General features: G+C 50.2%; 1 protein-coding gene across 5 annotated transcripts in view; it reads right to left on the bottom strand.

Annotated features, from left to right (window-relative positions):
• The window catches only part of RNF213 (ring finger protein 213), a 99105-nt gene that overhangs the window by 19130 nt on the left and 66748 nt on the right, over positions 1-13227 (bottom strand). For all 5 annotated transcript variants that reach the window (XM_019735541.2, XM_019735542.2, XM_074319384.1 and 2 more), the window contains 12 exons: positions 12053-12253; positions 11540-11721; positions 10970-11090; positions 7719-7819; positions 7437-7619; positions 6577-6743; positions 6378-6480; positions 3370-3481; positions 2617-2830; positions 2182-2372; positions 1220-1342; positions 269-379 (listed from right to left, as the gene is read on the bottom strand). In XM_019735541.2, coding sequence (XP_019591100.2) covers positions 269-379; positions 1220-1342; positions 2182-2372; positions 2617-2830; positions 3370-3481; positions 6378-6480; positions 6577-6743; positions 7437-7619; positions 7719-7819; positions 10970-11090; positions 11540-11721; positions 12053-12253 — 1809 coding nt within the window. The remainder of the gene's footprint in view (positions 1-268; positions 380-1219; positions 1343-2181; positions 2373-2616; positions 2831-3369; positions 3482-6377; positions 6481-6576; positions 6744-7436; positions 7620-7718; positions 7820-10969; positions 11091-11539; positions 11722-12052; positions 12254-13227) is intronic.

The following is a 13227-nucleotide window of genomic DNA, read 5'->3' as shown; positions in this document are numbered from 1 at the left end:
CCTGCGAGCACAGCCCCGCCCACACACCCAAGCACCCGCTCGGACACGCTGTTTGGGTCAGTAGCATCTTATGTTCTCGACTCGAGTTCTGACTGTAATTCTAAAAGCTTCGGGTGAAACAGGAAGTTCTCCCTCCATAGGAGAAGGTGACAATGCCCATGCAATGTCAAAATTTACGGGCATAATCTGTGCTTGTGACTTACTTCCTTTCACAAAAGTCCCTCCAAACCCTGGGCCCACGACCACAGCCCAGGAGGCGGACACTCACCTCCGGCTTAGGGTGCAGGTTTGCGTTGTGAGACCTGTACAGCGTGGCCACCTCTCTATAAAGTGCTAACAGGAAGTAGACCGCCTGTTGCGTCGTGGAGCTCCTGCAGGCCTGGGAAGGCAAGGACACCAAGTGAGACTTTGCACAGTCACATATCGTAGGCAAGAGCAGAGCCGTGGGGTTTGCATGGGCATGTGCAGCGTGGGTCAGCCCCAAACGGGGGCGAGTGGGGGCCTTTCCTAAGCCCTGGACACCTGGACCCTGCACCTCCAACTATCTTCTGGCAACAGCTCCGAGGCTGCGCGGTTCCTCAAACTGTCTCACATGAAACTCAGTGCATGTCTATCAGAGCTCTCGTGGCAAAAGTCACGGCAGTCACCACCTAGTCTCTTTGTGATGACTTCTCTGGTCCTGGAACCTTCTCCTGAGCAGAGATAGAGTGTTCGTTCTATTTCCAAGGCCAAGGTCAAGGAGCTCAAAAAGGAAGCAAGAGCAGAACACTTTTTAAAGATCAGAGTCTGCAAACCCTGCATCTTTCCTAAAACACACACACACACAGAGGTTGCACACACTCACAACGGGCATCACGGGATTACGACAGGTGTGAATGCTGCTGGTCGTGCCAGCACATCTCGTACCAGAGTAATCTTGGAGGAAGTAGTATCCGCAGGGTCTCAAAGGAAGCAATGGCTATAAACATATCAGAAGGGACCTGCTCATACTCATTGCCTTGGCAGGTCAGCGAGACCGAGCAAACCCATGCCTCCAACTCGACTGTTGCTCTCCTGGTCCGGCCGGGCGTGCCCATGGAGGCCAAGGGCGTCTGCCTGTGTATTTTCGACGCAGGATGTCACCCTGGGGATCCCTCGCACTGCCTGCTTTGACACAAACCAGGAGACGCGTGCTCTGAGGGCTGCCCCTTCGCAGGGAGGAGCCTTGAGCCTGTCCTACCTCGAGAGCTGTCACGATCGCCTGGGGCTTGCCCTCCAGGATGGCTTTGCCCACGGCCTCACGGAGAGCCTTGTACTCGTGTCCGTGCACCAGGTACCGGTCCATCTGGCTCGGCTGATCCCTCTGCAACCCCAGGAACACAGGCGTTAATCATGGTGGGGACGGCGGGACACGGTTTAGCAAAGAACCATCCAGACAGGTGAAGAAAGCAGGTGCTCCTTAGAGGTGCACAGGCACTGCACTGGGACCCCCGGTCTGGCTGAGGCGGGACGGTCAGTGCTGTGTGGCGACACTTCTTCCGGCCGCATGAAGAGGGTGGGTGGGTGAAACCCTAGACGGAGGAGGCAGGGCCACCCTGACAGCCGCTTTCTTTCTCCACTCAAAGCAGAGCACCAACGGCCAGGCGGCTCCCACTCTGTGAGCCCTAAGCTCCAACTGGCAGTCCCAGAAAGCCAGAATTTTTAGTAGCATTTCTGTAACCCAGGACAGTAAGAGTGTGTTCATTTCTGAGCACTAGGAAAGGACCAGTGAGAGGCCCTGAAGCCAAAACGACTTCATCCTGTCATCCCTAGTCCTCGCTCTTCCCCATTGAGGTAAAAAGGACTTCCTGAAAGCCGGAAACTTTCAATTTGCTGAGAGCAAAAGCCACTGAGCATTCTTTGGCTCTGCCTGTGTCACACTCGACCGGAATGACACCTAAACAAGCTGTGCAGGCTGATGGCGGACAGAAGCACGCACACACCTTTCCCAGGTGGTCGGCTGTTTAAAGACGATCACGAGCTGGATAGAAGAGACTAAAGCGCAGAGACAGAGCAGCAGACCAGACGCACGCATTTCCTTAGCGGGTACAGGAGATGAGCAGGAAGGGGAAGTAGAGGGGCAGCAGCGCCCACTTGCGGGTGTGGGTGGGGTGCCGGAGGAGGGGCAGCCGCACCTGAGGACGCCAGGCGTGCGCTTCTTACCTGCAGTGCAAGGACTTCCTGGGGAAACACCCACTGAGCCGGGTGGCCCTGCTGGGAGAGACTCTGCACGAACTCCATCCCGCACTGGCTCGTCAGCTTCCTCACCAGGTACACTCGGTACCAGTCGTTCTTCACCTGGGTGCAGAAGTGCTCAACCCGCCGCAGATAACGCTGCTTCTCCTGGGCCATCTCTGCAGAGTTCAAGGAGAAAGGGCCGAGTGACTGGGGGCTAGGATATCCGTCAGCCAACTGTCTCAGCATGAAGCTGGTAAAACAGCACGGGCCCACGCGAGGAATTCAGAGCAAAACACTAGTCGAGAAGAAAGGGGCCGTGGTGCGGACCAGTGCTATTCTGAGAGCCAGTCTCCTGTACTTCCCGAATTTCTGAATACTGGGCTCTCTAGGCTGGATGTAAGGAAGGGGCAGAAGGCTTGCCTGAGCCATCCCGAAGCTCAGAGAGGAAGTCAGATGCCCGGTCAAGGCAGAGGCGGATCCTGGCCGTGTCTCGCAGGTATTCAACTGAAGCCTCGTTAGGGGCTGGGCCGCCACGTCTCCCTGACGGGTAAGTGCTAAGGAAGTGACCTTCGTCCCGTAGGTATTTCAGTTCGTCAGTCGTGGAGAAAGCACTATTCTTCTCATGGATCGAATCCTGGGGAACAAAGGACCAGGAAGCAAAGGCTGTTCTTCCTCTTCTCAATGTGCGAGCCCCCAAGCCTCCAAACTTCTCACAGTGTGACCGTGGAGAATAAAGAACACTTTGTAGGTGTGAGTAAAGGTTTTGAATCGGAAATATCCCTTTTTACTTTAGGGGCAACAAAGAGGGGAAAAAGAAAGCCTATGGGGAAAACATCGTGTACAATGTAATTGTTTCAGATGCATTGTAACATGTTTGGAAGTAACAAAACTATGGAAACTACAAATGAGAAGGATTCCTAGTATCTCCACCTGGAGACAGTAAGCACTGTCCTTCCAGCCCGTTTTTCCTTCTCTCATGCACACAGATGACAATATATACAATGGCAGAAGCTAAGTTTTTGAAACCTGATTTTTTTTTCCTGCATGGAACGCAGCATCTGTTAACTGTACCGCTTAAAATTGTATTCTGCGAATTTTCAGAAGCACTTTTCCACTGCATGCACCACGCAGTACGTACAGTTTGCAAAGGACACGTAGGGGCGGCGAGCTTACCTCCAGACAGCTGCTGAAGAGAATGTACAGCTCCGTTTTGTCTTCAGTCAAGAACGCTTTCTCTTCTAACTGGGACAAGTAAGCCTGAATGTAATCTTTCACTTCATGGAAGCTGTGGGAAGAGAAACATTGCACCTGTTTATTTCAGGTCTAGAAACTCATTTTGCCGGAAGGAAAAAAAAAAATACCTATTTTTCTCCATCCATACATACATACATATGTACTTATAGTTTGTAACTGATCTTATTAAAAATACGTCAGCACAGTATTGGAGGAACACAAAATGTGCTATTTCTGACCAGGTGTCCACCTTGTGGGCTTCAGGACGCCTTCCGTCTTAACAATTACTGAGAACCCCGAAGAGCTTTTGTTTCCTGGGTCGTATCTCCTGATATTTACAGTCTTAGAAATTATCAGCTCATCTAAGATAACAATGACAAACCCATTGCATGTTAAAACAAATAACATTAAAAAATAAACCATTTTCCAGAACTAAAATGACTTGGTAGGAGGCATGGCTTTGTGCTTCGTGCCTCAAGCACCTTGTGTGACAGACGCCAGCCAGGCCCTCAGACCTGCTCACGCTCAGCTGCTCACGCTGACACTGAAGCGTCTGAAGAAAATCTGCTTACATGCTATGAAGTTGGAAAAAGGAGAAATGTCTTGACAATCTTTCTGGAAATTGTGGATATTCTTCGTGACACTACCATAAAACTGGACAAGTGGATCACTTCGAAAGGTTAGTTGCAATATGTTATCTGAAACCATATCAATGTAATTTCCACAGTGAACTACATTACATCAAATGGTCTATCAGGCACTTCAGAAATGGAGTATTTTTCTGACAAACACATGAATTTGTGACATCAAGCATTGGTCATTCGGAAAATATTGGTTCACTGAGCTATGCCTACAGCTCTTGAAAATGTTGACATTTTCATTCCACAATGTATTTTTAAAAACCTCTCCACCCATGCCATCAAAAAGTGTTCACAAGATTAGAAAGCTGACAGGCTCATGGGAGGGGATACAAGTTCTGCAAAAATTTCAATTTTTGCTTAAAAGCATGAATTTGATCATGAACAACCAACAGCGGCCGTTGTTTTCAAGACGACGCCAGATCTGAACAACTGCAGGCTGTCGGCCATTCTTTCACGTACGGCTGCAAGTCTGAGAACAGAGTGGCCCGTTCGGCGCTTAACTTAGCAATTGTGAGAGTGACTGTCCCCAGGATCACCCGGGTCTGTGTGTACTTCCGACTTCAACGGAATATTAAAAAGTCTTACCCGCACGAGCTGAGATTGTGTCAAACTAATCATTTTTATAGCTTAATCAAGGACATTCTTCAGCAAAACTGACGCTTTTCACACTACAACTGTGCGGTGACGAAGAAAAGAACGGTTCTGTCCTACACAGTTGTCATCGTGCTACGATGCCAGCAGTGTCACCCGTCAATGCTTCAGTAACGTCACTGCAGACACCAACATGTCAAAAAAGGCAAATCACATCTAATATTATTTAACAAACAGTTGTGACCTCGGGGACTCCCACTGTGGGAACCCTGATACTAGCGCAATACAATCACCACAGGTGACGCTGTCCTTGGTATTGCTGACACCCTGTCTAACAGGTGGAGTCCACACTCCGTGACCTGAGACGTGACCAAAGGGTGTGACTGGTCTGCCTTCAAGTGTCCAGACCACACACAGCCAGCCCTGTGGAGGCCTGGGCTGGGGGTGGGGAGCCGTGCTCAGCCAGTGGGCTCGTCCACTTTGTCGCACGGGTCTGCCCAGAGAGCTGACGTCTGCACTTCCACAAACTAACTGTAAATCCAAACAAATTAGTTCTCAATACACACAAAAATACTCAAACTACAAAAGCAACACAGTGACAGAAGCACTATTTCTACAGAATGACAGTGCAGGTTTTCAAATTTGTCTTATGTCTCAAGATTTTTACTTTAAAATCAGTTCTGCACTGTTTAGTCTCTGAATACCTCAGAACAAAGCATCTGCCCTGTTAAGTATTCTGTTTCGACTGTTAATGGGTCGACACTACACGTCATTCTAGGTCCGAATGCCAACAACTGCATTTCCATTTTTCTGAGCGAATTCAAACGAATACAGATTTCACACACTAATCAAAGTTAATAAAAACAACATCAAAAGAGGTTCTTTTCAGATCTCAAGTCAACCCTTTACGTACAAACCTTAAAAGCCATTTGAAGGTACAATAAGATGCTGGTTCTGTAATAAAATATAGTTTAAGGGCATTTTACGTGAAAATCCTTCAGGAACCCTGCTTAACATAAACGATGAAAAAAAAGCAAAATGGCCCGTCCGTGGACACAGATGCAGCAGGTCCACGTCACGTGTCACTCTAATCTCTAGTCTATGTCTGCGTTTGGACATTTATGTCAGAAAGAATTGTTTGTTAGAACTTTTCTTGCAGCCATCTTTATTTTGCCAACACCTCAAAGCAAATTCTGTCGAGACAGCGCTGGCTGCATGTACCCAGTGCTTTCTGAAAGAAGCCTTCTGAATATTGATGGCTTTCTAAGAATTTTCTAAAATAGCATCATTCGACACCATCTGGGCTTCTCTATCCATTTCCAGAACCCGAGCCATTTAGGAGCTGAAACAAAGGCCATCGAGGACAGCAAGGGTGAGGGAATATTCCAAGTTATCATCCTGAGCCTCATGCACCTCGGGAGCCACGGCACCGAGGTTGGCCACACACTCCTGCCTCGGGAGTCCCCGCCACCTGCTTTCTTTTTCCCAACAGTGCACCTGTGGCTACGGCGAACTCATCCGCCCACGTGTGAGCACAGCCAACACACAAGCAACACAGATAAATCAGGCCGGTGGTCTCTCACTGAAGAAGCCTCCCCAAATCATGACATAGCTACCAGTCCTGCGAAGAATGCTCAGCAGCGAAGAAAAAGCCAGTGAGGACACGAGGAGCCAGGCCGCCTGGAAAAGCCCCACCACATTGCTATGCCGACCGACCTGTACTTCAAAAGCAGCTTCAGGACCACAGAGCGGATGACAGGATTCTTATCCACGACGTCGTCGCTGAATGGAGAGAGAGACTTGGTGTGTTCACGCCATTCTGAAACCAGAAAAAGGAAAGCTTGTTGTTCACCTCACACGTACAAAAGGGAGCTAGGAACTGGGTTTCTAGGTCCCTCAGAAGAAAGCAACTTACCCTGGGAAGGATCTAAGAGCTTCTTTTGTATGAAGAGTAAGGCCAGCAGGGCCTCGACCACGTCCTTCTGCGGTGGCGAGCTATCTTTGAAGCACATGGTGGACACCAGGTCCACGAAGAAACTCGTGCACATCTGTCGGAAGCGGGCGTGCTTCTCAATGGCGTCCCTTGGGAAGGATTAAAAACCATGGTCAGAAGGCTTGTGGGTCAGTCCCTCCTTCCAGAACCCGTTGGGATGTGGACAGCATTTCGTTTTTTTAAATAGAAAGATGCAGGCATCTCCTCCCACTAATCAGAGCTGGTCTTGAGAAGGGCACGCTTCTCTCTGGGGACACTTAGAGGGGACCAGCCAGCGACACTTCCTCTCCACAAGTGTCAGAGGCCCCATCTGCCCGGCTTGGCTCGCTCACGCTCCCTTCTCGGGGGCCTCAGAAGGAGGAAGGGGGAGGAATAGCAACCACTTCCGGAACACGCCGAGGTCGGCTAAGCCCACGGACATCCCCTTCACAGTACCTACCGGCCCCAAAAAGCACTTGGCTGGCCCACAGCCGGCTTCACCCTCGGGTCCTACCGCATAAATAGCTACAGAGCAAGAGGGCAAACCACTCGCATCACAATTCTTTGGGTCTCTCATGGTGGCTTTATTTATGCCTTCCCGATGTATTTCCTCAAATTTCACTGTCCCCCAAATCCACACACATGCATGTCGGGCAGATAATCATTTGGAGACACTAGATGTTTATGACAGTCTCTTAGGACAGTTGCAGCAGTCAGGTTATCTGAGGTTTTTATCTCTGAACACTGGATTTGCAAAAACAGGGAGCAAAAGAAGAACGAGAGAGAGAGAAAGGGCGGTTTACCTGTTCTCTTGAGAAACCTCAAGAGTGAAGCTGTCTGGCAAGTCGGTTAAACACAAGGGGCACCTCATCTGCCCCACGGTGAGCCAGGTTCTGATGCAGCCCAGGCAGAAGACGTGGTCACAGGGCAGGGAGACAGGGTCCTGCGCGTCTCCCTGGCAGATGGGGCATGGCTGAACCCCGTACCTAGGATCCAAGAACGGGAGTCAGTGTTGAAGCCGAGACGCTACAAATACCAAAGGTTCAGACTTCAGCCCCTCGTGGACCCCAAAGCAAAGCTCTCACCGGGTGAAGGTCTTGCTGGCCTTGTCCTTGCATTCACAAAGAGTAGTCATCACAGCGTCAAAAGGTCGGTAGGTCTTCAAGTCAGAGTTCTCTTGCAGACACTGAAGGAGACAGGCAGTGACCAGGAAACGGATTAGCAGTGAGGAGGGCATAGGGCAGCCAGGCAAGGCGAGTGTAACCCCCAGGGCAACAAACACACCCTCCACTGGCTCTCCAGCTGCTGACATGCGCAGCGGGACTGCCGTGTCTGTTCACGGGGTAAGGCTGTGCTGGGTGGCAGTTTCTTTAACGCTGAATGCTGTGATTATGCTGCTTTGGGGAGGACGACATTCTCAGCTTCCCATTTCCCCTCTTCCTCTGTTTTTACGGTCTGCCTCCCTCCTCCTATCAGATTTCAAACTTGAAATGATAACATAACAGCCACCTGTGTGTCTACCACCACGCTTTAAGCAATCTTAGCATTTTTGGAATATCTGCTTAGATAGTCTCTTAAAGAAACCAAATGCTACGGATACAGTTGCAATCCAAGTGTATCCCTCCCCTCGCCAGAGAGGAGCCTGTATGCACGCATGGATGCTGTGACTGTTCTGAGTGCTTCTGAGCTTTTACTCAGGGATCTCACCCTGTCTCTGAGTGTCTGCAACTTGCTCTTCTCACTGATGTGCATAGGCCAAGAGGATTCATGCGAACTGCTGTCCGGGTACCCACAGCACAGAGGAATATGCAAGGGAACTGCTTTCTGCTTCATGGGTGGGTATTTAGAACGTTCCCAAATGTTTGCAAATACGAACCATTCTGTACCCAACATGCTTCCATGTGCTTGAGTACCAATAGGAAACTGCTCTAGGGTATATACTTGACAGATAGAAAATGTACACCTGCAGGGATACAAGACAGCTTAATGGGTGTGCTTCTGGAATTTTGTGTTCAGACATGATATTTGCACTGGATGTTTATATTATGTATACCCTTGGGCATTTCCAGCTTAGGGAGAGTCCCCTTCTATTTCTAGTTGGCCAAGAGCATCTTTTTTCCAACGCTTCAGAAGCTCCAGAAGCTTTTATCAAATGCTTCTCTGTATCTTGAGATTATCATTTAGGGTTTATCTCTTGTTATGTAACTGATGCCATTCGTAGATTTTATGATTTTGAGCTATGTTTGAATTCCCAGGATTCTTTTACTTTGAAATAATACGTGTTTTTAATATCCTGCTAAATTTGATTCGTTCATCAACAGCTGGACAAAGGATTTGAATAGATATGTCTCCAAAGAAGATAAATGTGCAATGAGCACAGGGGAAGGTGCCCCCATCACTAGGGAAATGCAAATCACAGCCACGAGACCCGACTTCAGCCACGTTAGGAAGGCAGGCTATTATAAACACACAGAGAGTGAGTGTTGGCAGGATGTGGAGAAATGGACCCTCGTACACTGCTGGTGGGGGTGTCAAATCGGGCAGCCACTGTGGAAACAGTCTGGTGGGTACTCAAAAAATTAAACCGAGTTACCATATGACCCAGCAACTCTTCTGCTGGCTATAGACCCCAAAGGATTCAAAGCAGGGAGTCAAGGCAAACAGACGCTGTACACTGATGTCTGTAGCAGCACTACTCACGGTCGCTAAAAGGTGGCAACGACCTAAATGACCATCGTCAGATGATGGATGAACAGTGTGGTCCATCCACATGGTGGAATGTCACTCAGCCTTCCAAAGGAAGGACATTCTGACACCGGCTGCGATGTGGATGACTCTGAAGACCTCATGTTAGTGAAATAATCAGTCACAAAAGGACAAACTGGAATCAAACTCATACACAGAAACAGATTAGAAGCTACAGGGGCTGGGGCAGGGGGATGGGAGTCCTTGTTTAATGGGGACAGGGTTTCAATTTTGCAAGATGGGAGAGTTGTTGGGATGGGTGGTGGGCGGATATGTATGTAACACGGCGAATGTGCTTCATGCCACTGAGCTGCACGCCGAAAAGTGGTTAAATGATAAATTTTGTTACGTATATTTCACCCCAGAAATAATGGCTGTGGCCTCGTGGTGGGACAGTGGATGGAAAGGGTGCGGACATTGGACTGCAATGCTGATGCCCTTCTGCTCTGCAGCAAAACATCTGGTGAGACTGTGTGACTGGACAGAGGCTCTCAGTGTCCGTGTGGGAAAGGTGGTCACGGGTATTTGCGTGGCGGGTGGGGTGGCAGAGCGCCTTTCTCCACTTTTTCTACCAAAAGCCCTCTAAGTGCTATGTGGGCCCAGGCCACTCGAGAGTCTGCAGCCCGTGCAGCTAGCTGAGGCCGTGACAAGTCCAGGGCACTGAGCTGTGCGTGTCCTGCCTGTGTTCTTGGAATGGGTGTGCCCTCCACTGCCCGTTCTTTCCATCCCACAGCTTGAGACAGCAGAAAGGGCCCCTTCAGACCACAAGGTGGAAGCTGTGTATTCAGGACAAGAAAGGGACAAGACAGGAGCTCGGGCGCCTGCCCCGGGGCAGCTGGTACAGCACCTGGACTGCTGCAGCTCACTGAGTTCTCGGGGAGAGAAACAGGCTGACACCTTGCTTCTGCCATTGGAACTTTGGTCACGTGGGAGGAGACTGGTACCTAGTGCCCATGCCAGCCTCTGTAGCACGCTCTGCATCGCCAAGGCTGGACAGCTAACGCTGCTGGAAAGGCTCCGGTTTAGTTCCCGGGGAGAGTGAGGCGGAGGCCGTCTCCTACTGAGTGGCCATCGTTGCTGAAAGCATGGTCACAGAGGTGGTGACTTTTCCTGCAGGGGCGCTGTCCCGTGTCACTAGCTTTATAAAGGGGATCAAGGGGCAGAAGCATAGGGCTTCCTGTTCCCTTGGTCCCACTCGCAGACAGCACTGTGTTCAGAAGTCCCCAACCCCAGCGTCATTCCCTGGCACCACCATCTTCCCCACCGAGACAGCACTGGCCAGCTCCCCAGAGGCCACACTGCTGGGCTGAGGCCACTGGAAGCCCGGGTGGAGCCGCCTCCTGCGGCCTTCCCAAAGGTTTCGTAAGCGTGAGTCGTGTCTATGAAATGCTATGGCCTGACAGCACTCAGGAGAGGGTACGTAGTGGAACAACTGAACACGGGAAATGTATGGCCCGTGTGATGAAACCCCGTTCCTGTGCACTTCTAAATAAAACTGTCGAAGCTGAAAGGGCACACGCTGCGACCCGGACACGAGTGTCAGGCTGTGCTTCAGTTGTTCTTCATCCTGGAGATGAGCCGGACCACTCACCTTGTCCAGTAAGAGGACATACTCGGTCACCAGCTCGCACAGCTCCGGCATCTGGCTCTCGGTCCCCAGGAGGACGTGCTCCACGAAGAGCGCGACGGAGAAAATGCGATTCCAGTGGGTTCTGTCAAGAGCGGGTGCCACTCACTCAACTGCGAGCGAGCGCGTTCGGTGAAGGCAGGGCAGAGCGGGTCTGAGCCCTCGGGGCCCGCTTCCTGCCCTCCACGTGCTCCGCGCACCCTGGCCGCACTGCTGAGGCGCACTCACGGCACAGGCCTCGCCCCCACCCCACGGCTGTGCTGAGGGTGTACCCCCCCCCGCCTGTCCTGCTGTCACAGCACTCCTCCCACGGGACCCCCGTCACTCTGTGCACTCCCTAAATGCAGTCTCTTCTCCTCTGCGTCCAGCATCGACGTGCGGCCTGACCTTCAGTGAGGCTCCACAGATGGGAAGGGCGTGCATGAGGAAAGGGCCCCTTCCTGTGGCAGGAATGTCTCATGTGCCCAGGACTCCGCAGGTAACCGGTGAGCATGTGTGGAAGGGCCCAGCGAGGGCCGGGCTCCTGGGTCTCACCTGACTTCTCTGGTGACAGTTCCGGACATGGCCGCGTGGGCTGGCAGGTACCCGTCGGACCACAGGAGCTCCAGGGGCATGGAGAGGTTCTTCACCATCTGTAGCCAAGCCTGGGGGCTGGGTTTTAGGAGGTCCCTTGTCAGCAGCTCAGTGCAGGCCATTGCAGCAAACACATCCAGATTCTGGGGAGACAGAGAGCAGGCCTGTGACTCAGCAGCGCCCCCCACCCCGCCCCTCTGGCTGCCCTAATCCTAAGTCCTGGGGCCCCGGCTGTTAGCCCTGCATGTCCTCATGTTCCACACTCGGAAGCTCATCTTCATTGTCTGTAATACAGGAAGCACTTGTTAACTGTGCTCTTAGCATCTCTGAGCTGTGCTGACACATGTGCCCAGTGAAGCAGTCTCCCCTTTGGAGCATGGCCTGTAAGCTGTCCCTCCCCGGGGAACGCTGGGAGCACCCTCCCACCCACGCGAGCAAGGCTGTCAGCACTGAGAGTCCCCAGAGGGGCCATACCATCTCACATCCTGCCACGTCCGTGACGGCTGAGGTTAGGCTGTCCAGAACTGGGGGGCAGATGGTAAAAATTCTGGAGAAGTTCTGGAGCCGGACTCTGAAATGCTGGAAGGCAAGGTGCACCCAGGGCAAGGAGATCTCTTCCTCTGGGCTTCCTGCTTTCAGCTGATTGATGCAGGACCACAGAGCCATCTGCAGAAACTGGATGAAAACCGAGCTTTCAGCATTTATTTGTAAATTACACACACTTTTTTTTCCCCCATGGAAAATTAGAACTATTCAAAAACGACAAAAAAGAAAATCAAAACTCATGCACACTACTATTACCCCTGGTTTACTTCTTGGTGGGGTCCCCTCTCGGCATGTTTATATTCAAACCCCTCCTCCCGACTGTCCCCAAATTAGGATCACAGTATAGTCCTGATTTTTTTCCACTTAACCTTATGAACTTTTCTCTATTGTTACAAGTATTTGAAGAACATTGTTTTTTAATGGTTGCACGAAATCCATCAAATGGCCATACTCTAATTTGTCCAACCCTTAGTTCTGGACAATTCAATTGTTTCTAATGTTCCATTTTTTAGAAACAAAGCTAAAAAGAACATTTCTGGGGCTAAAATATTTGCCCACATCGCCAATCACGTTCTCAGGACAGAATCACCCGTTCAGACTTTGTCAGGTTGTCAGTTCCTCCTGCAGGCGGTTTCCAGAAGCTCCATGCTAGTTCACAGCTGTTGGTAATGGAGGAACTTCTGCCCTTTTTTAAAAACCAGCTTTGCCATAAGGAGAGTTAAGGACAGTCTCTAAAAACTGCTCGTTTTATTGACTCACTAGTGAGGCTGAGCAGTTTTACCAGTGTTTTCTGGATGTCTGTGAATCGTTGGTTTATAACTTTCACACATTTTTTAAAATTATTGCTTCCTAAGAATTATTAACCCTTAATTATATCAGTTGTATGTTCTCAAATTTGTCACTTTCATTTTTTATGTATTGAAGTTTGGAAGCTTTAGGTAGAAGTATTCTTTCCATTGAAATTTCCTTTATTATCGTGACCATGTAATGGTCAGTTAAATATTTACCTAATTTTCTCCAAGAAAAACTAAACATTTGAAAAGAACATGTTATAGGAAAACCGAGGTCTTTGTCATGTTCATGAAAAGCTCCATGTGTTAGGA

This window comes from Rhinolophus sinicus, linkage group LG15 (assembly GCF_036562045.2).
Source record: "Rhinolophus sinicus isolate RSC01 linkage group LG15, ASM3656204v1, whole genome shotgun sequence".
NCBI lineage: Eukaryota > Metazoa > Chordata > Mammalia > Chiroptera > Rhinolophidae > Rhinolophus > Rhinolophus sinicus.
Note: the sequence above shows the minus strand (reverse complement) of the source record. Positions and strands in the feature narration are given on the sequence as shown.